At 56.9% G+C, this 26,180-nt stretch overlaps 9 protein-coding genes across 9 annotated transcripts; 6 read left to right on the plus strand and 3 right to left on the minus strand.

Annotated features, from left to right (window-relative positions):
- Positions 1 to 165: 165 nt before the first annotated feature.
- Positions 166 to 1,310, minus strand: QBC33DRAFT_179214 (putative gpi anchored protein). Its single transcript, XM_060422420.1, has 2 exons — positions 860 to 1,310; positions 166 to 790 (listed from the first exon to the last, which is right to left on the minus strand). Exons 1-2 carry the CDS (start codon positions 996 to 998, stop codon positions 225 to 227), a joined length of 705 nt encoding a protein of 234 aa, XP_060281189.1. The 5' UTR covers positions 999 to 1,310; the 3' UTR covers positions 166 to 224.
- A 1,217-nt stretch (positions 1,311 to 2,527) lies between these two features.
- Positions 2,528 to 3,769, plus strand: QBC33DRAFT_179110 (uncharacterized protein). Its single transcript, XM_060422419.1, has 3 exons — positions 2,528 to 3,006; positions 3,077 to 3,314; positions 3,389 to 3,769. The coding sequence occupies exons 1-3, from the start codon at positions 2,622 to 2,624 to the stop codon at positions 3,531 to 3,533; spliced, it is 768 nt and encodes a 255-aa protein (XP_060281190.1). The 5' UTR covers positions 2,528 to 2,621; the 3' UTR covers positions 3,534 to 3,769.
- Positions 3,770 to 5,243: 1,474 nt separating this feature from the next.
- QBC33DRAFT_545411 (uncharacterized protein) lies at positions 5,244 to 6,659 on the plus strand. The gene is made up of 2 exons (XM_060428558.1): positions 5,244 to 6,110; positions 6,173 to 6,659. Exons 1-2 carry the CDS (start codon positions 5,494 to 5,496, stop codon positions 6,555 to 6,557), a joined length of 1,002 nt encoding a protein of 333 aa, XP_060281191.1. The 5' UTR covers positions 5,244 to 5,493; the 3' UTR covers positions 6,558 to 6,659.
- A 361-nt stretch (positions 6,660 to 7,020) lies between these two features.
- On the minus strand, positions 7,021 to 8,460 carry QBC33DRAFT_456218 (uncharacterized protein; the record flags this gene model as incomplete). Its single annotated transcript, XM_060424801.1, has 4 exons — positions 7,021 to 7,114; positions 7,171 to 8,047; positions 8,127 to 8,366; positions 8,430 to 8,460. The coding sequence occupies 4 exons, from the start codon at positions 8,458 to 8,460 to the stop codon at positions 7,021 to 7,023; spliced, it is 1,242 nt and encodes a 413-aa protein (XP_060281192.1).
- A 1,564-nt stretch (positions 8,461 to 10,024) lies between these two features.
- On the plus strand, positions 10,025 to 11,281 carry QBC33DRAFT_545417 (Spherulation-specific family 4-domain-containing protein). Its single transcript, XM_060428559.1, has one exon. The coding sequence runs from the start codon at positions 10,352 to 10,354 to the stop codon at positions 11,216 to 11,218; it is 867 nt and encodes a 288-aa protein (XP_060281193.1). The 5' UTR covers positions 10,025 to 10,351; the 3' UTR covers positions 11,219 to 11,281.
- Positions 11,282 to 11,827: 546 nt separating this feature from the next.
- On the plus strand, positions 11,828 to 14,385 carry QBC33DRAFT_476598 (gamma-glutamyltranspeptidase). The gene is made up of 4 exons (XM_060425261.1): positions 11,828 to 12,242; positions 12,348 to 12,731; positions 12,796 to 13,283; positions 13,339 to 14,385. The coding sequence occupies exons 1-4, from the start codon at positions 12,078 to 12,080 to the stop codon at positions 14,156 to 14,158; spliced, it is 1,857 nt and encodes a 618-aa protein (XP_060281194.1). The 5' UTR covers positions 11,828 to 12,077; the 3' UTR covers positions 14,159 to 14,385.
- Positions 14,386 to 14,520: 135 nt separating this feature from the next.
- Positions 14,521 to 16,144, plus strand: QBC33DRAFT_545422 (RTA1 like protein-domain-containing protein). Its single transcript, XM_060428560.1, has 3 exons — positions 14,521 to 15,067; positions 15,142 to 15,654; positions 15,721 to 16,144. Exons 1-3 carry the CDS (start codon positions 14,849 to 14,851, stop codon positions 16,072 to 16,074), a joined length of 1,086 nt encoding a protein of 361 aa, XP_060281195.1. The 5' UTR covers positions 14,521 to 14,848; the 3' UTR covers positions 16,075 to 16,144.
- A 2,147-nt stretch (positions 16,145 to 18,291) lies between these two features.
- Positions 18,292 to 20,812, plus strand: QBC33DRAFT_593780 (uncharacterized protein; the record flags this gene model as incomplete). Its single annotated transcript, XM_060431761.1, has 5 exons — positions 18,292 to 18,483; positions 18,566 to 19,042; positions 19,123 to 19,378; positions 19,471 to 20,304; positions 20,387 to 20,812. The coding sequence occupies 5 exons, from the start codon at positions 18,292 to 18,294 to the stop codon at positions 20,557 to 20,559; spliced, it is 1,932 nt and encodes a 643-aa protein (XP_060281196.1). The 3' UTR covers positions 20,560 to 20,812.
- A 2,667-nt stretch (positions 20,813 to 23,479) lies between these two features.
- Positions 23,480 to 25,173, minus strand: QBC33DRAFT_179367 (uncharacterized protein). Its single transcript, XM_060422421.1, has 6 exons — positions 24,797 to 25,173; positions 24,545 to 24,735; positions 24,407 to 24,488; positions 24,180 to 24,350; positions 23,915 to 24,123; positions 23,480 to 23,852 (listed from the first exon to the last, which is right to left on the minus strand). Exons 1-6 carry the CDS (start codon positions 24,861 to 24,863, stop codon positions 23,565 to 23,567), a joined length of 1,008 nt encoding a protein of 335 aa, XP_060281197.1. The 5' UTR covers positions 24,864 to 25,173; the 3' UTR covers positions 23,480 to 23,564.
- Positions 25,174 to 26,180: the final 1,007 nt, after the last annotated feature.

The raw sequence follows: 26,180 nt of genomic DNA on the forward strand, positions 1-26,180 counted from the left end.
ATACCAACGCAGACAAACCAAAGAAAAAAACCCCGGTTGGAGCCGGCGGCGAGAAAGAAATCCCCAGGGTTTCCGAATCCCAAGCACCCAAACTCCCCCATCAGTAAACGCCACCCAGGAATGTCCAATTATACATACACGGCTGCGGTCCATTTCATCTTCCACCCGCCCATATCTACTTCATTCGCCACCCTCATCCCGGGGCTCATACAGAAACCCCCCCATCACAGCAGCACCCACAGCCCGCCCACGACGATGGGGAGCCAGCCGAGGCTAGCCATGGCGCGCGGGTACGACAAAACATGGGCGGCGGCGCTGGTGGTGGCGTTTGTCTCGCCGGACGCGCGGGTGGTGATGGAGTAGATGTCGGCGAAGCCGATGTCTGTGCTGTTGAAGCAGTTGGTCTCGTTGACCTCGGCGAGGCGCGGGTCGTTGGGCTCGACGAAGGTGATGTCGACGCACGAGTAGAGGGCGGCGCCGTGGGCGGCCAGCTCGACCAGCTGGATGGTGGCGTTGTCGCCGGCCCTGACGCTGGCGCCGGCGGGCAGCGGGATCTGGGGCAGGCAGACGGTGCCCGGGTAGGGGCCCTTGCCGGGGCCGAGGATCTGGAACGGCGGCACCATGGGGTTGGACATGTTCTTGGGGCCGTTGTCGGGCCCGTCGGTGCCGAAGCCTAGATTCACGTAGATGTTGGCTTTCAGGTGGCCCTGGAACCAACCCGGCTGGAAGGAGAGCGCGCCGCCTGTTGTCGGCCAGAATGTCCTGTTTGTGGTCGTGCCGATGCCGCCGCCTGTGTGATGTTATGTCAGTTTTGAGCCGTTCGGCTGGGGCTTGAAGGGGTGGTTGGTTGTTTACTTACAAGGATACATCCATTGCATGCCGTACGGGAAGGTGTCATTCGTGATGAGGTTGTCGCCTCTCCAGCCGGGATATGAGATGACTGTGTGTGATGATACGAGCGCCGCGCTGGCGAGGGTGAGTAGTGTTGAAGACAGCATCTCGGGATTTGTGTGGGTGGGTATCGATCGGGTGGAGGCGACGAAAACGAAAGGGAACAAAGCCCGCTACACGTCGGGGATGTGCCGCAGACTCGGACAGCTTCCTCCTCTTGAAGTTCTCTCCTATCCTTCTTCCTCACAAGCTCGAATGTGTTGTGCCGCCGGTTTTCCGTGGATACCCAAGCTGACCGTGGTTGACCCCGCCTTTCCCCGGACCCTCAGGGTGCGATAACAGGATCCCTCCGTAGATCAGCGTTTCCGTCCGTGCAGTCGTCGGGGCTGGTTCGTAGATGCGAGGGAGCGAGAAAAGAAAGGGAAAAAAACTCTGGCGTGGCTGAGACCGGAGATAATTCCAATAAATTCCAAGACCTCTTGACGAGTGGATATGGTTATAGTGCTTGTCGAAAGAGAAATGCTAAAGCAGGAACAGAAAAGGCAGGGCGGACTGGGAGGATAATATCACTCTCTCTTTCTGGCAGCAGCCATTCCGGGTCTCTTTCCAGCCGCCGAGTGCCTGTGTCCCGAGTTGACTTGACCCATATTGACCACACCTATCGACCCCTGTCAGCGCGGCTTTCTCAGAGGAACCAGTCAGAGGCGTCAAAAAATGGAGGGTCGATGTGCAAGTCGTGCATGTCGGCTTCCCGTTCCATGTCGGCGAGAGTGGTGATGGCCAATGAGATTCCAACGAGGCACGAGCCCTGATCATGGAGCCGGCGAGTCGCTCACTTGAGCTGTGGGTGGCTGGCCAATGCGAGAGGAGAACGCCTGCCTCGACTCTGCAACCTATCACCAACATGCAGCCAATGGTTGGGCAGAGATGCATTACTTTGGTACGTACTGCGCACGCATCGTTATTAGCAACGAAGCAGGTTCCCGCCCCGGCACCATCCGCCATGTTCCCACTTCCCCAATTCTCACCCAACCTCTCGTCGCCATTAAGCGCCCGCAACCCAGGAGAAGCACCAATCGCAGCGGGCCATCCCACATAAGTAGGTATTTTTGGCGACACGCCCACCACTGAAGCAGACCACTTGGCACTGCTGCACGATTTGCATCGTGTTTTATTATTTGTCGAAGCTGAAGGGAATAACCCCAAAGCGTGGGAGCCAACATGATGGAGAAACAATCTGTCTCACCCGCAAGCGCTGACAATTGGGGTTTGACAACGGTGATACTTGTCACAGCTCGGAGTTGGTGAAGTGGATGGTTTCACGGGCAGGAAGCATGCTGCTGACGGGTTAACATTGGACGGAATAGATCCATCAAATGACGACGCTCAAGACGGGGCCAGATGAGTCCATCCAGCCATCCCATCCACGCAATGCGATGAGGCTCCCCTGCCGAAGAGTCCGGACCACGATTTGTAGCAGATCGTGCTCTTGCTCTTCTCGTATCGATAATCCGGACACGACGATGGCACAACATTCCGCATTGATCTGGGCTATTAAAGGCAATTTGCTGGGCAGGGATAAGCTCGGCCCCTTGTGTGACCATGCCCAATCCGTCGGGCGGTGAACTAATTCTGCCTATCAAATGCTTATCGTAGAGAAACCTCCAGGAAACCAACCACTTTTTCTGATAGGTTGACGAGGAACTCCCTCCTGGAGGCCGGAGTTGACGATGAGCCCCCCTCCTGCTCCCAACGGCGCGCCTGCCCAGGAGGACGACGGCCAGTGGACACGAGTCAAGCCAAAGAAAGGCACCTCCCGTCGTCGTCCAGCCGGCCCCGGTGCTCGTGACTTTGGGACACCACCAAACCCCTCCCCGCAGCTCGATCTCCAGCAGATCACTCGAGATCACGACCGCATCAGCGCCGCCTGGAGGGAATCGCAGTGTCATGCGAAGCTCAGGGACCTGGTCAATTCCAATGTGGCTTCCCACGTCACCGTGACCAAGGCCGTCTGCCTCGCCGTAGGTTCATTCGACCCGATTGCGACACTTTACCACCAGAAACGCGTTGCCCATGTGCAGCTCGAGGCTTTCCGCGCGGTGGTTGAGATGCTAGGTCCGTGTGACACCATCATCCGCGCCCCGTAGGCAAGACTGCACGCTGACCATTCTTCCACTCCTTGCAGAGGCACACAACGGCTCTCCCATCCAGCGTGTTATCCAAGAACCGGCCTTCAGCGACACCGACAAGGAGTTCTGCGAGTCGCTCGGATTTAAGACGGTGGACACCCCTCAAGCCTTCGAGATGATCGATTCCCACACTCTCGTCTACGGCATTCATCTCTACATGCCAACGTGGGCCGAGGCGCTTAGCAAGCAGCTTCCGGGCTGCCTGGTCGGCACCCCCTTCGGGGTCTGCGAGACGTGCGTTTGTTGAGGCATCCCGACCGCGTTGCCCGCGACCACATAGCACGCCTTCTCAGCTGACGTTGGCATAGGTACCACGACACCCACGGCGCCGGATTCGAACTCGCCCAGCTCCAGACCATAGACGCCTCGTTCGACAGGTTCCCCTTCCCGCAGCAGGACACGCCGGGCGATTTTGTCTTTTCTGATACGACAATATATTGGGCCAAGGGTTGAACCTGAAAGCCCAGGAGTGTCCTAGGAAATGGTGCCAGGGTTATTCGCCGAACATATGGCTGTAGACAGCGGCGCGTCCCGCTCCCGCTCCCACGTGGAGCAGGATCTTGGTCACCGCACACGCGCCCTCCGGGTGTCGGGAAGGCCGGTCTCGGCCATGAAGTTGCTGAAGGGCTGACCAGCTTGGTGGTGTCGGACAAGCACCTGCCATCCACCCAGTTTAACGAACCACGACGCTGTTAACGGCAGTGGGTATGGTTGGGGAGGTGTGAAGAATGGGTCCAAATTTGGAGCGTTGATCCATGGCTCTGCGAGCAAGGGGAGCGTAGTGATTGTCATAAATACTGTAGTCAGCTCATCAACAGCTAAACGTATGGAATGGAAGATCTTCTCCCATGCGCAACGTCTGTTTCAAGTCGATGTTTGCATCCTTCCCAACCACAAGCTTCTCAGCAATACAAAGGGTTCGTCGTCAACTGGAGATGTACCAACTGATTATTAGATACCTAGTAGGAGAGAGGACAGCAAATGTCATACCTAAACCACCAGAGTAGAGTGATATACTAACATACGAGGGAAGACAACAAAAACAGGGCCAGAAGGCGTGACAATGGGGGAGACGCGAAAAAGAAACGGAAAAAAATATGGTGGGAGAACTGGGAGTTTCTCTCGGAGTAGGCGCGGCTGCGCGGAGGGACATTCGAAGGTCAAACAGATAAAGAAATGTAATTAACCTGGCATGAGAGTCGAATCGGAACCTCAAGGTTGCCATCATTATCGGCCAGAGGAACACACGAGGTGCCCATCTGACCAACTAGGCAGGGTTGTTGACTTGCAGTTTACAACATTGGTCTATATTCCACTGCTTGGTTCCCCGTCACTGGGAGTGAATACCTACCTAATACCCCAGCTTCCAAGCGTTAGGTTGCTGCCTAGCCTAAAGTAATCACTCGGGGCCTGACTTGGACCCCATATCACCAAGCAATGCCGAATTTGCAACGCGGCAATATACGCAGTACTCCAGCCTACCAATATCCAGTCCGTGGGCCGATGTACAGACCGCGCCAACGGATCACGACAAGTCTGGGGATGTTTTACAACGCAAGACAACGCAAGACAACGCAAGGCTTGAAAGTTATTCGGCCGTTGTGCCTACGATCACCCACCAACTGTCGACCTGCCATTTTCGATCTACAGGGAAGCGTCCCCAAGGGCTAACCCGTTCCTTGTCTCCTGAGTGGACGGACGACAGTAGAGAATCGATGGACTTCATCTGTAGGGCTTCACGTACAAGGAGTGTCGGGACTGCGGGACCAATGGCATCCCTACGTCGAGACCGAGTGTTGCCGGATGGGGCAGCTGTGGCGCAAGACATATGTACGATCGAAGATCGCAACCTAACTACCCTGGTGATCTACCTCGGTGATGAGATCAAGAGAAGAGGGTGAATGCCACAATATAGCGATCTTCTGAGGGGTTGTGAGGTGCATCTAAGACTGGAAGTGGTATTACGTGGATTGACTTCAAGCCACGGCTGCTCATCGATGACGTTGGGACTGACGATGATGTCGGGTCCAGCATTCCAGGTCAGTATCGGAAGCATCGTGGAGATTGCCGGCTTGGCAGTCAGCCCCACGTGATCATAATTTCCCCTAGCGCAAGAGCTTAACTTCAGCTGAGCTCAATGGGGCAAGGGTGGGAAATGGGGAAATGAGGTTTCCAAGCCCAGGCCCCGAGGCCCGAGGGTGACTGGGCTGACAAGGGTTGAGGCCCTTGTTCTCCTCTCCTCTCCCCTTCCCCAGAGACCTTGCAAGTTTGCAACTCTGCCTCCAGCCCAGCGCCCAACCGATCGCACGTCCAACAAACCCCACGACAGGGCACCACCCGCTGGGAAACGATCCCATCTCGTCTTTCTCGACACCCGGGGGCGGGAGATGGGACTCAGCGGCCCGGCGCGCAAATGAGCTCACACCACCACCCAACAGACCCGCAACCGAGACAGCAGCAGTCCGGCACCCCGTCGCCGCCACCGCAACCTCCTCCTCCCCATCCCCGCCGCCAGATCTCCGCCGCACGCCAGAGGCAGCTGGCCTCGCTTGTCGAGGAGCAGCCGGGCCTCGAGGTCTGCCAGCCCCCGCCCCCGGCGCAGGCCCGAGACCGGGTCCGCGACCGAGCCGCCGAGGCCGCGCCCGAGCCGGCGGCCAGCTGGCCCGACAGCGACGACGCCGGTCCGCTGCAGTACACGTTCTACAGGGAGGGGACTCCGACGCCGCCTGAGTACGCGGGCGATGAGGAGAAGGGCGTAGGCGGGAGGGCTGGGGCCAAGGCCGGGAGCTCAGCGGCTGCTGCTGCTGCTGCTGCGGCGGCGGCAGCGGCGGCGGCGCTGGAGACGGCCTTGTCCATTGAGCCGAAGGAACCGAGACCGCAGAGGAGGAGGATATGTGGGCTGAGGAGAGGGCTGTTTTGGCTGGTGGTGTCCATCATCCTTCTGGCGGTTGGGGTAGCTATTGGTGTTGGTGTTGGCGTTGGACTTGGCGTGGGGAGGAACAGATCGGTAGCGTCTGCTAGCACCTCCAGGTTTGTTGACCCATTGTCTATTCTGTCTTCTTTCCCCCACCGCCTTACTGACAATCGAATAGCGCCACGACTGCGAACAGCCCGATCACCACGTCGACACCTTCTCCCACGTCGACGGCTGCCTCGTCGACAGCTGCAGCTTCGGATTCGACGACCTGCCCTGGCGCAAACAATACCATATACAAGGTACCCGCCTCGGACAAGCGGTTCCTGCGGATATGTGGCCTGGACTTCAGCGGGGCTCAGGGAGCGGTGGACCTGAAGAACGTGCCGACGCGCAGCTTTGCCGACTGCATGGACAACTGCGCCGGCACGAGAGGCTGTACCGGTTGCGGGTGGGGATTCATGGAGGGCGATACCGCGGATGAGCATTCGTGCTGGATGAAGACCGGTCTGCAAAACCCTCACACGGTTCGGCCGGGTTGGTCCTTTGCTGTCTTGCAGTAGAGCCGGATGGGTCAGCAGAAAGAGAGAGCGTTAGAGTGGAAGAATACCCCGAGCCAGATTACTCTCTGCATACTAGTTTAATGATAATGTTTCATACTCCCATCCACCATCCCAGGATTACCGTTGGTGAGATGGACGCCATCCAGCTTCTTGACGTCTCTTTAGAACCGGCGGCGAGGTCGTGAATAGGTCAAGGCGACGACATACGGAGGCGCATATTTCAGACTCCAGGTCTCGGCACCATCATGGGTTTCACTTTAGACCTGGTCGGCCCACCGAACGAATCATGAAATCCAGTTCCGTGTGTTATATCTGCGATTATCAGGCTGGCCGTCGAATCCCAAGCAACAGCCCCGCCTTCCACATCGAGCGCTATTAATGTGCATCCAAATACGGCGACTCCCACCACGGACTGTGGAAATACGAGACGCCAGCTCGGGCGCGGTCCGATATCTTGGCCACCCTAATTCCCATCCCCACGATGGGTCTTGGGTAAGATGCTGGCAGCTTCGAGCTCGCCAAAGACATCGGACAGGGCTTTCCACGTGTCGCAATACCTGCATTTCCACAGAAGTCAGCATCCCCTTCTGGATAAAGAACGAAAAAAACTTACCCATTCCACCCAAAATCCCTCGCCTTGGTCATGCTCTGGACAACATCATAGTTCCTCCCCAGCTCAAAGTCAACGAACTCCCACGTCGCCAACTCGAGCGCGTCCTTCCTTAAGCCCTCCCTCTCCGCAAGCCGCTCCCACGCCTTCTTCACCTCGTCCAGCTGTGCCCACTTCGCAAGGCTGATCCTCTGCGCCAGCTCCCCCCTCGGCGGCAGCGACCCCCTCAACCCGACCTCATCCGCCACCGCCGCGACAGGCACCGTCTCGGCGAGGTCGGCCCGCGCCGGCAGGCGTCCCTCGCCGGCAAACTGGTCCGGACGGACGCGGCCCCCCAAGCGCCGAGCGACGCGCGGCCACAGGCTCTGCCAGCTCTCGGGCTCGCCGTTGACGACGTTGAAGGCCTGGTTCGCGGCCCGCGGCTCGAGGGCCGCCCACTCGCAGAAGCGGCCGTGCAGCTTGCTCGACGTGAAGGTGTCGAGGCGCGTGTAGCAGTCGCGGCTGCCGGGGAAGACGAGCCCGCCGCCGCCGTCGCCGCCGCCGTCAAGCTCGCGGCTGATGGCGGCGTAGAGGCCCACCCCCGTCGCGAGGTTCATGAAGTTGCCCTCGGCGAAGCCGATCACGTCGTTGGGGTACGTGACCACCCAGCTGGCGTGGGGGTTGCGGGCGCAGAACTGCTGCAGGGCGTCCTGCTGGCGGTAGTAGAAGTTGGGCGGCCACGCGGCGCCCTCGAGGCGCGGGTCGTCCTCGCGGAGCGGGAGCTTGAGCGGGCCGAGGTGCACGCCGTAGTACTTGGCCCCTGTGACGAGGAGGACGCGCTTGATCCCCTTGGCGGCGCCGGTGGTCTCGAGGGCGGAGAGGAAGTTCTCGAACATGGCGCCTGGTTTTATCAGACGGACGGATTGTTCAGCGGGTTTGGTCTCTCCCTCGGGTGTTTTCTCCTTCGGGTTCGCGCTCACCATTCACATTCCAACTCCCTTGCTCCGAGCCCTGCTGCAGGTATGCGGCGAAAAAGACATACTCTGCCTCGACGCCCTCGAGCTCCTTGGCCATTTCCTTGGCGTCGCTCGTCAGGTCGATGTGGCGATGTTCGACATTGGACGGGTAGTCAATCTTCTTGCTGCGCGAGAGCGCATACACCTTCTTCCATTTCTGGGGATCCTGACCCAGCTGTTTCACGATCTGGCGGCCGAGGATTCCTTTTGTTTAATTGAGTAATTATTAATTACTGTCCTAGAAGACGGTTGGAAATATCCCCTCACCTGTCGCTCCTGTGACAATTGCTGAAGACATACTGATGGCCTAATTATGTTGTGGGCTTGCTCTTCGATTTCTGGTATCTTTCCAGGACAACCGAGCTTTGAATTCAAACATGCACCTTCGTCTCATCTTCATATCATGTTCTTGGTTGCTGATTCGCATCCATGACGTCAAGGTGACAACCAGTGTGCATCACATCAATCTAATCTCTGAATAATTATGAGCTTGTCTCCGCAGGGGCATTTGGCTATTGGGGGTTTGTGCCGGGCAGGGGTTCCAGGCCGCCAATTCTTTTTGACAGGTGGCATGTATTCTTTGGCAGACGTTGCGTCGCTGTCTGCGATGCGGTCGCGGTTGCCGTCTGCGTTGCGGTTGCCATTGCCGGCTACGTTGCAGTCGCAGTCGCGGTCGCGGTTGCTGTCGCTGTTGCTGTCGCTGTTGCTGTCGCTGTTGCCGTCGCTGTTGCCGTCGCTGTTGCCGTCGCTGTTGCCGTCGCAGTCGCAGTCACTATTGCTATCGCTGTTGCTGTCGCTGTTGCTGCTGCCGTTGCTATTTTAAAGTAGGATTGTCATTGCTGTTTGCTATTGCCATAATCAAGTAGGATTGACTTTGCTATTGCTATTGCGAAAGCCTCTCGCCATTGTCGATGTCGCTAATCGCCATCGCCATCACCAGCTGTTCCGTGGTTGGCAGCTGGTCTTTTCTATGCTCCACCTGGCAAAGGGAATTGGCGGCCAGGAACCTCTGCGCCCCTGCCCCAATAGCCAAATGCCCCTGCCCGCGGAGACAACCTCATAATTATAACCCAATATCTCGACTCGTTCTTAAAGGCCGCTCATCGGTCTATCGGAGAAGCGCCTTACACTCTCTGTCAGCTCCCCTTTTCGCAAATATTGTCTCTTCTAGATGCCTCTGAACACATCTAGATGGCTCTCAGATATAATTATTACCCGTCGAAGCCTAAGCCGCCGGGCCTCAGAAAGGCCCCAGACGCACCCCCTAAATGTAAGCTCTGATACGAGGTTCTGGGAAGGAAGAAGAGGTAATCACAAACATATATCGGATGCCTAGTTGTGACCATGCTTCCAGGAGTTAGAGGAACGCAGAGTTCAATCATCATATCTTGCAGCTGTTCATTTCATCCCGTCTCATGTTATTATACCTTCCTCCACCCCTTTAATGTAGCTCACGGCTATGGTTTGTCTGATGCCTTGCCTGCAAATTTGGGCTATGTACGCGATGAGTCCTCACCCAAGCCTTCCTTTTTTTCAATTCTACTAGACTCTTCGAGTTGGTATATTTCCCGCGCATACAACACCCTCTTCACGCTCCTGAATTGTCACACATCCAACTTCGCAAAGGTAATCATACAACCACTCGCTGGCACGGATGTCAGCACTTTTGCCATCCTCCAAGTCAAGCCTCACTCGGCATTGAAAGAAGGTGATGTTAATTGGCAACCATTGTTGAAGAACTGTGGTTGAAGGAATGAATACCATGATATGTAGAGAACATGGCTTGACTTGGGGGTGGCTGCCTAATATAAATGCTCACAGTGGAGTAGGCTCAGTCGCTATGGCATTAACTTCTTGTTCTGGCGACAAGTTTCATGCAATCCTCAGGTATCCTTTGGGGGCGGATTTTGTCCCAAGTTCCGTCGTTATTCGCTGGGGTCCTGAAATTGTGATCTCCACTCCGTCATCCTTCTTGCTTTTTCTGTTCCATCGCCCAGTCCAATACGAGTAGGGCTGCAACAGCTTCTCGGCGGTGTAGCGTATCAAAATGGAAGGTAGCCTCAGTCAGACAGTCCTGCACTGAGTATATAATCGTGTACTCTTCCCATCACTAGGCGAATACTGGCCCGATCTGCTCTACAGTAGGTGCTTCAACGACCTAGTTATTCTCCAAGTCCACACTGGTCACGATGAAATTCACAGCAGCCCTCCTAGGCTTCGCCTCCACGACTTGGTCCACCGGGATCCTCCTGCCTCTATACATCTACCCCTCCGACACTTTCAAGGATGGAGCCGCAAGGTGGAAGCCAGCCTTCGACGCCATCGAGGCGAACCCGGGCGTCCAATGGCGGGTGGTCATCAACCCGGCCAACGGGCCCGGGCCCACCTTTCAGCCCGGCAACAACGACGAGAACTACATCGACGGCACGGCCAAGTTCAACACGTACCCCAGCGTCGAGACGATCGGCTATGTCCGCACTGACTACGGCCAGTCGCCGGTCTCGGAGGTCAAGGCCAATATCACGGCCTGGGCCAACTGGGCCACCTACGCGACCGCCGACATCTCCGTCAAGGGCATCTTCTTCGACGAGGCGGGCGCCTCAGACGGCAGCAACCTCGCATACCTGTCGGACGTGATTTCGTTCGCGCGCTTGGCCTTCACGACGCCCATCGCGGCCATCTGCAACTTCGGCGCCAGGCCGGCCGACGAGTACTACTCCGTCTGCGACGTCGCGATCGTGTTCGAGAGCTGCCTGGACCACGGGTCCGGACCGGAGGCGTGTCTGACCGCGGCCGAGTACGGGAACCAGATGACCATATCGGCTAATATCCCCGACGCGGCGCACAGGTCCGCGGCGGCCATCATCGTGCACGATTTTGCTGGTACGGCGGCGGATGGGCAGGCCGCTGACGAGGCGACGCTGGAGAGCTACATCCACACGTTAAAGGCGAATGGTGTTGGCTGGGGGTACTTCACCACTCAGGGGTATGAGGATGGGATTACGGCCCCGCCGGCCAGTATTGCGAACGTGGCCAGGTTCATGGCGAGCGCGTAGGGGATTTGTGGGAGATACGGACGGTGACTTAGATTTTTTGAGAGAAGACTAGTTGGAATTGCGTAGAAAGATAGAAACGCAGAAGTACCCTTCTCACGAAATTCCTCTTCATGTCTTTAAGGGAATTTCTCCAGGGGCATGTGCTATTTGCTCCGCGGGCAGGCGGTTAGTGCATCACAGGCGACAGTTGCTGTCTATCACTATTGCTATTGCTGTCTATCGCTCTTGCTGTCACTCCTGTCACTCTTGCCGTTTCTGTCCATCGCTATTGCCGTTGCTAGGAATAGCAATAGTGACAGCGATGTAGCTGTTGCCAACTTGCCACCTGCCCATAGAGCAAATAGCGCATGCCCGCAGAGAAATTCCCGTCTCTAATGGCTATCGACATGAGGTTACGAGTGGAACTTAAATGAGACTGTATTAGTAACGAGAGCACAATTCCCTCTATTGTAATCGGGATGCTCTTCGAAAACCTGGTTATGATTCGAGACTGGGACATTGTAGTCCTGGACTGCCCCTGACGTGGGACCGTCTTCTCCGGGAACCGGGCAGAATTGGCCTTCACTACAGAGTAATTATTATTGGAAACAACTGATCCCAACTACTATACTGGGAAAACCATGTTAGATTAATTTTCTGAAAGAATACGGCTTCGTATGCTACTTAGGAAGCATTAAAACCCGATCGCGGAGGTTAGACTAACCCCATTACTCAAGCCTCCGAAATTCGGGCATCAACGGGTGTGTCACGCAATCCGACACCCTTCCCCCCAACAACATCCGCCGCAAAAGTGGTAACAGCAAACCGCCTCCTCAGATTGACTAAACCAGACAAACTCCCCCATCGAACCACCTCCAACATGGCGCCCTCAGCTCACGGCACATATCCCTCGGACGACGAGCGCTTCGCCATCTTCCCCAGCCGGCGCAGCGTCGTGCACGGCACCAAGGGCGTCGTTAGCACGACCTCGCCGCTAGCAACGCAGGCCGGGCTCCGAATCCTGCGGGAGGGAGGCAACGCCGCTGTAATCCATTCACCGAACTCAACCCCCCCCCCCCCCCCCCCCCTCTTCCCCCCAACCCCCCCGGGTCCCATCAAGTCCATCCCGCTGACTATTCCCCCCGCATAGGACGCCGCCATAGCAGCAGCAGCAGTCCTCAACCTCGTAGACCCGTCCATGACAGGCATCGGCGGCGACGCCTTCGCGCTGTACCACGACGCGCGGCCGGGCGGCAAGGTGCACGCGCTCAACGGGTCCGGGCGGTCCCCCGCGGGGCTGACGCTGGAGCGGGGGCGCGCGAGCCTCGGCATCCCCGACGGCGTCGAGGCCGGTGCCGGGAGGGGCTTCCCGACGACGTCTGTGCACTCGGTCACCGTGCCCGGCGCGGCTGCCGCGTGGGTGGATGTCGTGGAGAGGTTTGGGTCAGGGAGGCTGTCGCTGGGGAGGGTGCTTGCACCGGCGATTGAGATGGCCGAGGAGGGGGTTGCTGTTAGCGAGCTGGCGAGTTATTACGTGGGTTCTGTCTCCTCCCTCCTTTTTGCGTGCGTCCTAACAGTCGACTGCTTCGGGTTGGTAGTGGGTGCAGACTGAAGCTGAGCTCAGGGAGAAACCCAATGGAGTGGAGTTGTTGAAGCCAGACCCGGACGCCCCGGGGGGTTTCAGGGCCCCGCGGGCGGGCGAATTCTACAAGAACCCGCTGCTCGCGAAGACCTTTCGACTCCTCGCCGAAAATGGCAGCAAGGGATTCTACGAAGGGTCCGTGGCTCAGGCCATCGTTGATGTGACAGCAAGCTTGGGAGGCTACCTCACACTGGATGACCTGCAGCGTCACGGCGAGCGAGGCAGCGAAATCACAGAGGCAATCCCGATCCGCTTGAACTCTCACCTCGCCTCCTTCGGCGACAAAGCGGACGAGGCTAACCTGGAAGCGGGAGCAATCGACTTGTGGGAGCACCCTCCCAATGGACAAGGCATTGTCGCGCAGATGGCCCTGGGCATCCTGCAGGAGCTCATCGGACAGGGAAAGATTGCGAAATTCGAGCCCGAAGAGCACAACTCGGCAAGGTAACCAATTCCCATGAGTCCGAACCAGTACCGGAACTAAACAAGCACCCCCCAGGTACCTCCACGCAGTAATCCAAGCCCTCCGCATCGCCTTCGCCGACGGAAGCTGGTTCATCACAGACCCAGACTCCTCCCCCCTCTCCCCGCTCTCCCTCATCTCCTCGGCCTACCTCTCCACCCGCGCCTCGCTCTTCGACCCCACCAAGGCAACCACGCCATCGGCCCACGGCTCCCCCTCCTCAGTCCACCGGACCAGCGACACCGTCTACCTAGCCGCCACGGACGCGGCCGGCAACGCCTGCTCGCTCGTCAACAGCGTGGCCGACACGTTCGGGTCGCGCATCGTGCCCCGGGGGACGGGCCTCGTCCTGCACAGCCGCGGCTCGGGGTTCCACCTGGATGCCGGGCACCCCAACGCGCTGGCGCCGGGGAAGAGGCCGTACAACACGATCGTGCCGGCGATGGTGACGCGGGCCGCGGGGGGGGACCTGCATACCGTGTTTGGGGTCATGGGGGGCGCGATGCAGCCGCAGGGGCATGTGCAGGTGCTGCTTAACATGGTCATGTTTGGGATGAATCCGCAGGTTGCGCTGGATGCGCCGAGGGTCTGCGTTGGGGTTACGTTGCCGGGGAAGTCGACTGATCCGAGCAAGAGTGTGGATAATACTGTTTACTTGGAGGAGGGCATAAGCGAGGAGGTCGGGCGGGAGCTGGAGGGGATGGGGCATGAGGTTAAGTATGTTAGGGGCATGGCGAGGTCGCTTTTTGGTCGGGGCCAGGTTATCAGGGTCCATGATGATCCGGTCGATGGTCGGAGAATCCATTCCGCGGGGAGCGACTTGAGAGGAGATGGGATGGCGGCCCCGCTAGTGTGAAGGGAAGAAAGAGAGAATTAAGCAAGGCTTCCAATTACAGACATCAAAGACCAAGACTCTTCCAGGGACTGCCGGAAGACGATGAACAATTGCCCTTCAACCTGATAGTAATAATTATCATTAAGCTCAACTTCAAGAATATCGATTAGACGTCGCTGTTTCAGATTTTGGTATCTCTGCATGCATTACGGCATAGTAATGTACCGCGTTTGACTGTTTGTGATGCGTGGTGGTTGATTCTAATTAACCCTGGTGGCTCGGAAGGAGGATGTGCCAGGGGTGGGTGCTAGCGCACCGCCCCACTGGTGACGCCAGCGGTCAGGATGGCTGACATGGGACACATCATCAACCTAAAATGGTGTCAGACAAGCCACATCGTAGGATCGCAATATACGACCCACCCTATCATCCCCTGGTCTTTTACGCACTTGGGTAGAAATATGGGTACAACTAGTGTGGATTGCTTGGGAGCCCCCTGTAGCTCCCGGGCATATCTGCGTAGTTGTTCTAGATTCACGACCCGTCAGCCCTGTGGCTGACTTTTCCAAAACGTCGTTGCAGCTCCTTTACGATGGGACTGACGAGATACAAAAATGGCAATAAATATCTCGCCGCATCCTCCTCCGCTGGTCAGCCAAGTTACACAACTCAAGCCCAAATCCACCTCTCCGGAGTGCACAGCAGAACGACATGGCAACCACAACATCCTCCCTTATCCCCTCCACAACCACTGCCAGCAACTCCCCCAGTTGTACAACAGCCGTGCCGGACAAGTACGGCCATGTCCCCTTCGAAGCCTGCAACTCGTACTACAACTTCGATCCCAACTTCGAGGCCGCCGTAGCCGTGGCCGTGCTCTTCGGCCTGCTGACAGCAATACACATCGCCGAAGCCATCATCTACAAAAAGGTAAGCCCTCCTCGCCCCCCTTAACCAAGAACCCTGAATCAGCCCCAGCTAAACACAACCTCCAAAACCACCAGCGCTACGCCTGGGTCCTTATAATGGGCGCCACCTGGGAAACCATCTCCTTCACCCTCCACGCCCTCGGCGCGCACCGCCAGCAGAGCACCGCCCTCGCCATGGGCCACACGCTCCTCTACCTCCTGGCGCCGCTGTGGGTCAACGCCTTCGCGTACATGACGCTCGCGCGGGCGGCGCACCTGCTGTCGCCGCGGCGGCGCGCCGGGCCCTTCAAGTCGACGGTCCTGAGCAAGGTGTTTGTGTGGGCCGACGTCGCGACGTTCCTCGTCCAGGGCGCCGGCGGGAGCGTGGCTAGCGGGCCGGATGTCGAGTCCAATACCCTCAAGTGGGGGTTGCGCGTGTACATGATTGGGATGGGGTTGCAGGAGGGGGCGATCCTGTGCTTTGTTGGTCTGATGGTTGCGTTCCAGCGGGAGATGAGGGCCGTCGATGTCGTTGCCGTTGCTGGTCGGACTGCCATGGGGTGGAAGGGTATGCTGTACGCATTGTACGCTGTGCTTGCTGCCATTACGGTACGTGGAGCCTCTCTCTTCTCTCTCGGACCAACAGTGACTAGTGACTAACACGCCAACTCTCAGGTCCGGATCATCTACCGCATCGCCGAGTTCGCCGGCGGGGTGACGCCCAGCAACCCGATCCCGTTCCACGAGGCGTACAGCTACGCCCTCGACGCGTTTCCCATGCTGGCGGCCCTCGTCATCCTCGCCGTCTGGCACCCCGGCCGGGTCCTGCAGGGGCCCAACTCGGACTTCACCCTGGTCCGGGCGGAGAGGAAGGCCGCCAAGAAGGCCGCCAAGGCGGAGAAGAGGGCTGCCAAGGAGGCCGCGAAGGAGGACAAGCGGGAGCGGAAGGAGGAGAGGCGCAGAGTCAGGGACGCCAAGAGGAATGGAGGCTATGAGGATATTGAACTTGGGACCCAGTTCTCGGATTAAGGATGGTTAGACTGCCCGAATTAGACGACAGGATTTAGATACTGGTTGAATTGATAAACTGGACTGCAGGTATTGGCATAGAGAGGGTAATTGGCTCATCTGCATCATCACTGTTTTGCCAAGTGCTCAGGGGCTCGTCTTGGTTGTCAGATCATGTCAGCAGGATTGCAACGTCGTGACGCGGCCCGGCAGGCCGCGTAGGGCTTCTGGCTTCATACGAACCGGGGGTACGCGACACTACGCGTAAGCTGCACCTCACAAATCGCATTCCTTTTTTTCCATTCATTTTTTTCTTTTCTTTTCTATTTTTTCAATCCCCCGCCTTTTCTTTGCTTCGTGTATTTTTTGACATTTTTCTCAGAATGGAATGGCAGTTGAGATTGCATTCACCTGAGAACCGGAAACCTCTACTGTTTTCTAGATGGGGAAGAACAGGCAACTCTTGTGAGTGCATGTTATTCACAGTCAAAGGCACGGGGTTGTATGGCATGGACATAACATGAGAGAGATGGGGTTTTCTATTGGCAAAACGACAACTCTGCTGCTATGTAAATGAGCTATAGAGAAAGGTCCAGCCTTTCCTATCCGTCTGCTTACCTGGATTCTCTCCCAAAGGTTACTTACCTTCCCATCTACCTATCACAAGTAAATTATCCTTGTTTCCTCGGGCGCCTGTTCCTCCTCGAACCGCCTGAACGCATCATCAAGGTCAGAGATTGAATAATGGGGCTCAGGGGCTGAGATCCATCCGGGCGAACGAATCAGCAAGAACAAGTTCGGGCGGGTTTGCCTGTCCTCGCAGGTGCGGCGGGAGTCTGTCATGCAGCACGGCGCACCTATCGTCGTAGTGCCCGACTTGCATCTGCACGAAGAGGCGGTGGAGGTGCTGGAGCAGCGCCGCGGCCAGGAGGACATACCTGGGGGGGTTGGCATGGTCGGTCCACGACTCCTTGGGGCGGTTGAACTCTACATGGGCAATGTAACGGTGGGCAAATCTGGCGGCGTGGGCGTTGCGGTCCCAGACGTCCTTGTACTGGGGGTCGTCCTTCGCCCACCCCCACGGGAATTCCGGGTAGTTGAGCGAGTGGAAGAGGTGCTCGGCAATGGAGGAGGTGGAGGGTTCGGGGTCGTTGAGGTTGTGGGAGAGGTAGTCCTGGAGATACTCAGTGAAGATGGTCATCAGCCACTCAGGTTCCAGCATTCTCTTGAGCCCCTCAGGGTCGAGAAGCCTTCCCTCGATGATTTTATCCCAGACTGTTGAAGGGGGAAAGGGCATTGTGGTTAGTGGTAGGTTTGCTTCGGGTTCGGGTTTAAGTTTGAGTTTCTTGGTCGTTGATCAGTTGGCTTGGGAGTTAGAAGGATGGAATGATTACGACTCGGGATTGGGATTGGAGAGGTCGGTATTTATATTTGGTCCAGTCTGGAATTTAGCGGCGTTGGTTATAATAGAGCAGGATCATTACCTTTGTGTTATTTCTTGCTAAAGGAATTGTTTATCTTCTTTATCTTCGAACTCGATTCCATATTTAGGACAACGACGTTTGTTCCTGATAATACCTAAATAAAGTACGGCCGGGTTTTGTTCAGTTTCTCTATTCTGCAACCAATGGATGGGACAATCACATGCAGGAGAGCAACCTACCTAAACTACCCGACGCTAGAACAATGAACATGCGGGGCCTGACAGGGAACCATCGACCAGAGCGCTGGGATACTGCAGCCGATTCGCCCACGGCGGTCCACGTTGCCGAACCCCTCATTGAATTCCTCTTCTCGTCCTGGCGGCTCTGCAGGTGCAGCCTGCTGCATGCCTCTTGGCTTTTTTGGGAAACACAATGTCCGAAAAGGCGTCACTTTCAACAATATTCAACTCTTTAGCGCCAGGGAAGAGACCGTGCCAAGCTTGCCAGCTATCCCTCCATCCTTCCCATCGGTGCTTCTGTCGTTGCATTGGGTCCCACAAACGCAGTAGCTCCATCAGAATCCGGAACTGTGGAGTCCCCATCCTCATTCTCGCACCATGCAAATGCAAGGAAATGGCGGGTAGATAAATTGGAACTACTGTGGTACCGGGATGAGGGGGAGGGGGAAGGCAAGTGGGAGGGGGCGTGGATCGGGAGGGTTCAAGGTTGAAAATAGTTTCCCCATGCCAGCCCTCTCTCTCCCGCTATAAATCCATATCCAACGGCCAGCAACAGCATCACACCAGAAAGAGCCATGCGCGTCGCCGTGATTGGGGCCGGAGCCTCGGGGCTCGTCACCCTCAAATACCTCAAGACGGCTCATCAATTCTTCCCCGTGAAGCCGATCGAGACGATGCTCTTCGAGTCCGAATCCGCCGTCGGAGGCACCTTTGCGCATCGAACCTACGAGGATGCCGAGGTCTGCAAACCCCACATGCGGAAGGGAGTGAAGAGAAGAAGAAGAAGAATGAGAAATGAAAGTTGGAGGACATATCGCTGACGATATCATCCTCTTCCCCCTCCCACAGTTGGTATCGTCGAAGCAGCTCACAACCTTTTCCGACTTCCGGCCGCGGAAAGACGACCCCGACTTCCTTAGTGCTGAGAGGTACGTCGAGTATCTGAACGAGTACTGCGACCACTTTGACCTCTGGCCGTCAATCAACCTCTCAACTCCCGTCCTCTCGGTCCGCCGACGAGAGGGGGGCGGGCACGTCATCCGCTATCGGAAAGGCGCCGAGGAGATGACGTGGGAGTGCGACGCCATCGCCGTCTGCTCGGGTTTGCACGTCACGCCCAGCATCCCGGACCTGCCGGGCGTCGAGAACATCCCCGTCGTGATGCACTCGTCCGAGTTCAAGGCTAGGAAGGATTTCGGCGTCGGCACCACCGTCGCCGTGCTGGGGACCGGCGAGACCGGCATAGACGTTGCCCACCTGGCTGTCACGTCGCCCACGAAGCAGGTGGTTCTGTGCCATCGCGATGGCTTCCTGGGTGCTCCGAAGGTAGTCCCGTTGTCCGGGAAATCGCACCGGCCCCGCAGTGCCCGATGGACCATGCTAACGCGCCGGGCTCAATCTCCCAGGTGATGATCACGCCCGTCACCTTCCCCATTCTCGGCCGAAAGGCAGACCCAAACTACGTCAACGTCCCCGTCGATGTCAGCCAGGCCTCGCTGTTCGACTCCATGTACGTCCACCCGCTCATGCGGGACACCATGTTCCTGTGGAACTACTACAATGTCGTCATCCGGACTGCTCTTTGGCTCTGCACCGGAAGCTACCACGGCTACGACCAGTGGGTTGGGGGGATCTCTAAGGAGCGCTATCACGCCTCGAAAGGTATCACCGAGCCTTCCCGTCTCCACTGGTGTAAACACACGACACAATCATGTCAAACTGACTTCTTCCCCCCTTCTCCTCTCCGCCCGTAGTCTTCTTCAACAAAGCCGCCGCCAAGGCAATGCCCTACATCAGCGAACCCTACCGCCCCACGAAACCCAGCCTGATTCAGCGCATCCGCTCCTCGATCCTGCAGTGCGAGCTCGAGCAGGTACCAGCCGGCCGCACCATCGATCTGGCTCCTTGGCCGACGCACGTCGACGACACGGGGGCTCTGCACTTCCGCGACAACGGGCGGCCCGAGTACGCACGCATGAAAGACACGACCATCCGGCCCGACGTGCTCGTCTTCGCGACAGGCTACACGCAGACCTTTCCCTTCCTCCACTCCCCCAACCAACCATCATCATCATCATCATCATCATCACCACCTTACCCCCGCGCCTCAGACGCCAACGTCCGCGACATCTGGCGCCGCGGCGACCCGACAGTCGCCTTCGTGGGCTTCATCCGCCCGGCCTTTGGCGCCATCCCGTCCCTGGCCGAGATGCAGGCCCAGCTCTGGGTCATGGCGCTGTCGGCGCCGGCCGCCATCCCGCGGCCGCTGCTCCCCGCCGACGAGGGCCACTACCGCCTGTGTCCGCCGCCGGGGGCGCGCATCGCGTACGGCGTCGACCACGAGACGTACGCCTACCAGCTCGCGCTGGACATGGGGTCCGCGCCGTCGTTTGGGGAGGTCGTTGCTGCCGGGTGGAGGGGCGCGCCCGGTGAGAAGGGCCTGTGGTGGAAGTTGCCTGTCATATGGGCGGCTGGTGCGCAGTTCAATGCCAAGTTCCGCATCAGGGGGCCGTATAGGTGGGATGGCGCAGTGGGCGTGTTGGGCGGCGAGCTGTGGGAGACGATCTCGAGGAGGGGTGGTTTCTTGGGTAGGTTTGGAAACTTGCCCCCGCTCTGGTTCAGTCAAGGCAGTCGTGTTCTTTGTTGCTAACATGGGCATTTCTTTGTTAGGCAACTTCACCCTTGCCGTCGTCCCAATCGTTTCCCTCGGCATCATCAACCTGGGACTTTGCGTCTACAGCGGCGTTGTCGGGACTGTCAGGGGCGTGTTTGGACTGCTCACGTGGCCGTTCCGGCGGCGTTCTCGGGAGCTGCCCACTGCGGAGGGCTATATCCGTCTATGACCTGGTACTTTCTCCATCGCGCACTCGAGGCCGTTGTCTTGGCGGCGATCAGGAACTAAGATCGGGTCGATGCTGCTGCGATTCCCAGGGCAGGTGCAAGATTGGCTGGGCAACAACCCTGGATTAAGAGTTGGTCCCCTAAATTTTCCCGTATTTGTCTCTATCCTTTGCAGGCTCTGTGTTTTCTTCTTAGCTATAGCGGTACATATCCCCCAGAATGTTGCTTCCAATTTTAGCAGAAGATGTCCCCCACAGCCGGAGGCCGACCGCGGCGAATTGTCGTATTTCTTCCACTCACTGAGCCCCTGCCCTGCAGCCGCCGAGCACTTGTAGACATGGGGTTTACACCTCGGATGCTGTATAATTCGCTACAAGTGCAGAGTACTATGTCACATGCGGTTTGATGGCCCCCAATGTCGAGTCGGGCCATAATAAACGCAACCATGGGATTGTTGGAACTTGGCTGCGTAGGAAGAGGCGCAGAGACTAGGCTCTGCAGGCAGGGTCGCAATATTATATGCCATGGGCGGCCCCCATTGTAGCTTGAGGGTTTATCTAGCAGGGACCTTTTAATTCTGCATCCGGATTTGGCTGTCAGTCCGAGAGTCCAGAGCTAGCTATAAAGTTGACATACAGCCCCCATGCTGTGAATGTAAGTCATGGAATTAGCACTTGCCCCGGCCAACTCTTTTCCTCTCCCTTCTGATCTCGTGAACTTACTCTCGCTAGTGCCATTACCGCCCATCATGCGTGCCTTCAACCTCGTGTTCCTCCTCGTGAGCATCCATTCATAGCTCGCCACCGCGCCGTACGAACTCACATGCGACTTGCGCACCTGTTTGATTAACGACCGCGACGGCATCGAATGTAGCTACTCCACGATCAACAGCCAGGGCCAGTGGTCCGTCCTCAATCTGAACAAGTGTCTCATGAACGGTAGGGGAAGGCTAATTGGCTGGCCAAGGTGAGTACCTACCCTATAACTATAACGGAGTTTTAGCCTGCTATGGAATTCGTGGAGACGCCTATTGATAGCCACCTTGCCGTCTTGCGCGTACCACATACATCCGGCCTGACTGTGGTCACAGGCTCTTCACTAACGGAGGCATCGACGTGGAAGATCGCTATATATTTGCTAGGCTGTGTTTACATACGCATAGCTTTATCTCCTCTTCAGTAAGAATAGCCAATGTTAAGACTTTCGTCTGATACCACCTTCATTTGCACCATCTCGACAAGACAAAGTTGGATTAGCAAGATTATCATTTTCTATGTTGTAGTGAGTGATTGATGTACAAGGCAGATATCAAAAGGTGCATGACAACATGAAACAAAAAAAGGAAAGTAAGCTGGGGCAGACCGGCTTTGATCCGGTGACCTTTAGATTGATGATAATGATTGAAGTTAGCTTCAGTCTAACGCGACTCCCAACTGCGCCACTGCCCCGACTTGAGGATCAATCGAGCCCTAATTATCAATATCTATGCGATGCCAGGATGGTGGCAACAGCAGGCTAAAGTAGTGGGAATCCACCCTAAGGCAAGTCCAGAGTGTCCACAATCATCCAGAACCTGTTCCGGGCGATAGTCACACGAAAAAATGCCTCACACCCTTGGGAACCATCCACAGTTGTCCCCAGCAGGATCTTTCGGAGATATAGTTACTCCCCTGAGTCGTAGTGCCCTCCTCAGTCGTAGTGAAACTGGGCAAGAAAGTTTCCCAGTGGGACAAGACGCGGGTTTTCTTTCCGACGTCTAATTACTCCCTGGCGAAGCATCTTGCCATTTCCGTGTGCTTTGTGGAATGACTTGATATGCTCACCGTATTGGAAACGGACCGATGGCTTCGTTTAATGAGATACATCGTTCCAGGACCGTGGTTTAGTTAGTTTGCATCCTCCACCGGTCCCCAAACTTCACCAAGACATGCCAGAGCAGCTTCAACTCCTGCAGCACCTCCTCGAACGAGCCCCTATCCTCCCACGCGTCCCTCGCCCCGCCGGGGCGCGCCGACACGCTCCCGTTGGAGACGGCCCGTCTCGAACTGCGAGCGGTAGACACCGTCGGCGAGCAGGGCGCGCGCCACCGCGGTTCCGGCGGCGGCGGTGGTTGGGCGGTCCGGGTGGAAGTGCAGCGCGACGCGGGCGGAGCGGCGGACGGAAGCGAGGGCGGCGTCGCGCCGGGGGCCCGTGGGGAGGAGGTTGGACATGCGGAGGATGTGGTCTGTGCGGGCGAGGGCGAGGGGCTGGAGGGAGATGGCCCGGGATCGGATGTGGGCGATTGCGCGGGCTTGGGAGGGGTGCAGGGCTGGTTGGGGATCCGGGGCTGGGTTTGGGTTTGCTGGTGGTGGCTAGGGAGGTGCTTGGTCCATTTTGACGGGGGTTCAAGCCAGTGAAATATGGCGTGGCGGAAAATCCTGGGATGTGCAACAGGGTGACTCTAACCCATTGACTGAGGTTGAGAGCGCGCATCTCCAATAATCGTAAGGCGGGATAGTATCTCCCCCACCACCAACTCCCCCTGTCGTGAGCTTCTTCCGTACCTGAGCATCTCGATAATGAAACATTGGATTTTTTGAGTTCCACACGAGCAGAACTTGGGGCTTGAACACAACGTGTGGTTAAAGAATTGGCCCAGAAAATGGCCGAATTCTCCATGCAGCGAGTAGACATGAGGACTAATTGAAGGTCTTTCCAATTCGAGATGAGCTCCGGTGCAGCAATGACGGTTACAAGATTTGAGTATATTTTGAGCGTGTTCCCGCATGTATGTATATTATAAATCGACTCGAGTGTCCGACTCGCCACAAAGCCCCGAATCCGGCTAGACTGGGCCATCGATGCGGCAATGCCAAAGCGGCATGAGCAGCGTGTACATAATATCCTAGAATGTGCCTGGTTGGAACTCCAGCGGGGAGTGTTCCCCAACTCCTAATCCGCAAGCCGTCTGCCTATCCATGCTTTTATTGTTCCGTCTGCTCCCTTCCTCTCCAACACCACCACCTTCTCATCGCGATGGCCCGACCCGAGTTGGAGGGTACTCGACCTCGCTTGACGATTTTGCAGCCGCCGACCGCGATGTCTCGCTCAGCTCATAGGGGGCGCAGAGCTGTTCGTCCGACTTTGTCCGCTGCTCTACTCCCGACCTCTCCGAGCTGTGGAACCTGTAGCCCGCCGACTGCTTGGTGCCCCTGGTAACCTGGCGGAGCTTGCTCGGCGTGAACAGGGGCTTCAGCGCTGGGACGCTGGCGCACATTATGCCGACGTTGATCTCTATAATCGACCAGAGATTGATCTGGGGAAAGGGGGACGAGAATGAGCAACGTGAACAATTCGAGGAACACTAGAAATGCTTACCGTAATGCTGTCCCGGAAGGGATCCGTGGACAGGGTGTATGTGTAGATGGTGCGCAGACGGATGATGGATGTAATGGTCGCAAACAGACCAACGCCGAAGATGGCGATGAGTGTTAGCTTTTCGTTCCTGGGCCGGCTGATGCCGTTGAGAGTCTTGATGGGAAGCCCGAGGATCCAGAAATCCGTGACGATGTTGAACGAGGACGTGACTGGTTAAGTAAGCGGCTGGGTCACCATGGCCAGGGATGTGATGGTGTACACGTACAATAGAAAAATGCAGTCCCGTTGATACAAGACCCGGGAGCGGTAAACGTTGCATCCCAGAACTTATTGAAGGGCCGACATTGCCCTAGTGTGACCGAGACACAGACAATGTAGAAAACGATGTGGACGCCGATGGTCACGTAGCATATCATTCGCAGCCTCCGGGATATAACTGGAGCGGGAAATCAGCATTGGACCCAGATTGTGCAAACACCCTGGGGCACTCACTAAACCGCAGGAACATGCAGAGAAGAGATAGCTTGACGAATGCCACAGCCGAGTAGTAGGTAACTTCGATCGCAAGAGTGGCCTGGTGAAGGAGTCAGCAGCAGTCTCTCTCTCACTCGGATCAATTCGAGCGTCTACCTTGAAAAAGATGACTTTGTTCTCCATGGTCAGATCGGCCATCGGGAACCCCATGCGATTGGCCGCGCCCACGAGGATCTCGGCAAGGTACCCGATGGCGAATATCAGTGCCACGCCGATGGTATAATCGTCCCAGCCGGCATTGCGAATGACGCCGAGGCGAATGACCAGTCGTGTAGCGACGACGAGTACTGCACGGTCGAGGTCAGGTCCCGGTTGTCAAAGGTGGCCCCTGGGGTTTTGCAAACATACCGGAGAGTCCAACCAGGACCGAGGCGGTGATGACGAGGCTATTCTGTCGACTTTGATCGGACTGCATCTTGGTAGACTCGTGGAGCGTGCAATGCGCCCACAAACTCGAGGTTAAAAACTTCCAGTCGGCAATGGGCGAAGACCGCCTGGCGGCCCCGAGAAATCAAGCCTGTTGGCAGAGACGAGGTAATGTCTTGGAGAGTTGCGAGAGTTGGATAGGGCTGCCAAGGGGAAAGAGAAAGAGCTGGGCGATGTGCAGGAAGAAGAGGATTGCCCGTGAGATCTGGGGGATCTGGGGGTGGGGGGGCTGCTTAAGGGCTGCAGATCGCCGTAATCTGGTCCCGGCCCCCTGGTCGCTACCAGGTTTCGAGACCCTCCTGGGACCAAATGCGGACCAAGTGCGGGCCACCACCTACACTAGTGGCTGGTGGAGCGGGTCTTGTTGGGAAGCGATCGATGCTAATGAGCCCAAGACTAGCTGAAGCCCCCGGAATTCCTTGGCTACGTCGTATTAAGTTGTATCGCCCAAATTAAGGCTGAGACTGTGTCGCGGGTTGCAATCAAATCCAGAACGCTTCGATGATGGGAGAACCGGGGAACTAGTATAGAGAGTGGGTGGGAATAGAAAGCTCAACGTCATTCAACAACCGACACTGCCAGGCCCAGCCTTTGACACTCGCTGGATTGTCGCCCTCGCCCTCGCCCTCGCCCTCCAAGAACACAAAACAGGGGTCTACCATGGCCAAACCCCTCATGCTTGTGGGATTGGGGGCGAGATGCGAGTAATCGAAGAACACAGTCGCATTTTTTAGCCCCTGCACCGTAGCTCTTTTCCCCTTTCCGTTGCCGGCGGCAGCACGGAAGTTTATTCATTATTGGCTTTCGAATAGTCCGTGCCATCATCAAACGGGTGATTTCTCACGTCTACAATGTGGTTCAGGGCAGCTCGGCTGGGACGGGATCCACTTCCTGGCATGATATACCGCGTAGCAGGTACCCTAATCTGCACATGCCGTCACATGGGAAACCCCTATGCCCAAAGCAGCAGAGGTTAGCGATGCCCGCTGCGGATACCTCACCTGCGCTACTTTGGTAGATGGGAAACACCACCAAAAAAACGTACCACTTTCCCCTATTGCCACCAAGGCTACACTAGAAGTAGCGTACCACTGCTGCGGAGTACTGTGCGCCGGTGCGGAAGCGGGTGGGAACAAGGAGGGTCCACGGGAGGGTGGAGAGCCTTTGAAAATTTTGTACACATTAGGCAGTGTAGTAGTCGGGTGCCCTTTTGCAGAGCCGGATCGCAGTCGATCGATAAAAGAAAAGTGAGATGTGACAGCCCAGCATTAGAAACGCAATGATGTGTTTGGGGAGTCGCATTGCA

The sequence above is a fragment of the Phialemonium atrogriseum genome (assembly GCF_030411735.1).
Source record: "Phialemonium atrogriseum strain 8032-3 unplaced genomic scaffold QBC33scaffold_21, whole genome shotgun sequence".
In the NCBI taxonomy this organism is placed as follows: domain Eukaryota; kingdom Fungi; phylum Ascomycota; class Sordariomycetes; order Cephalothecales; family Cephalothecaceae; genus Phialemonium; species Phialemonium atrogriseum.

Bases quoted from the DNA above. Each gene is read 5' to 3' on its own strand.
- QBC33DRAFT_179214 (XM_060422420.1), bottom strand. From the start codon at position 998: ATGCTGTCTTCAACACTACTCACCCTCGCCAGCGCGGCGCTCGTATCA. The intron at 791-859 runs GTAAGTAAACAA...AACATCACACAG, and splicing joins CATGCAATGGATGTATCCTT to GCGGCGGCATCGGCACGACC.
- QBC33DRAFT_179110 (XM_060422419.1), top strand. From the start codon at position 2,622: ATGAGCCCCCCTCCTGCTCCCAACGGCGCGCCTGCCCAGGAGGACGAC. The intron at 3,007-3,076 runs GTCCGTGTGACA...CACTCCTTGCAG, and splicing joins CGCGGTGGTTGAGATGCTAG to AGGCACACAACGGCTCTCCC. The intron at 3,315-3,388 runs GTGCGTTTGTTG...ACGTTGGCATAG, and splicing joins CCCTTCGGGGTCTGCGAGAC to GTACCACGACACCCACGGCG.
- QBC33DRAFT_545411 (XM_060428558.1), top strand. From the start codon at position 5,494: ATGAGCTCACACCACCACCCAACAGACCCGCAACCGAGACAGCAGCAG. The intron at 6,111-6,172 runs GTTTGTTGACCC...ACAATCGAATAG, and splicing joins GCGTCTGCTAGCACCTCCAG to CGCCACGACTGCGAACAGCC.
- QBC33DRAFT_545417 (XM_060428559.1), top strand. From the start codon at position 10,352: ATGAAATTCACAGCAGCCCTCCTAGGCTTCGCCTCCACGACTTGGTCC.
- QBC33DRAFT_476598 (XM_060425261.1), top strand. From the start codon at position 12,078: ATGGCGCCCTCAGCTCACGGCACATATCCCTCGGACGACGAGCGCTTC. The intron at 12,732-12,795 runs GTGGGTTCTGTC...TCGGGTTGGTAG, and splicing joins GCGAGCTGGCGAGTTATTAC to TGGGTGCAGACTGAAGCTGA. The intron at 13,284-13,338 runs GTAACCAATTCC...AGCACCCCCCAG, and splicing joins GAAGAGCACAACTCGGCAAG to GTACCTCCACGCAGTAATCC.
- QBC33DRAFT_545422 (XM_060428560.1), top strand. From the start codon at position 14,849: ATGGCAACCACAACATCCTCCCTTATCCCCTCCACAACCACTGCCAGC. The intron at 15,068-15,141 runs GTAAGCCCTCCT...CAAAACCACCAG, and splicing joins AAGCCATCATCTACAAAAAG to CGCTACGCCTGGGTCCTTAT. The intron at 15,655-15,720 runs GTACGTGGAGCC...GCCAACTCTCAG, and splicing joins CTGTGCTTGCTGCCATTACG to GTCCGGATCATCTACCGCAT.
- QBC33DRAFT_179367 (XM_060422421.1), bottom strand. From the start codon at position 24,863: ATGCAGTCCGATCAAAGTCGACAGAATAGCCTCGTCATCACCGCCTCG. The intron at 24,736-24,796 runs GTATGTTTGCAA...TCGACCGTGCAG, and splicing joins GGTCCTGGTTGGACTCTCCG to TACTCGTCGTCGCTACACGA. The intron at 23,853-23,914 runs GTAAGCATTTCT...CCCTTTCCCCAG, and splicing joins CCTTCCGGGACAGCATTACG to ATCAATCTCTGGTCGATTAT.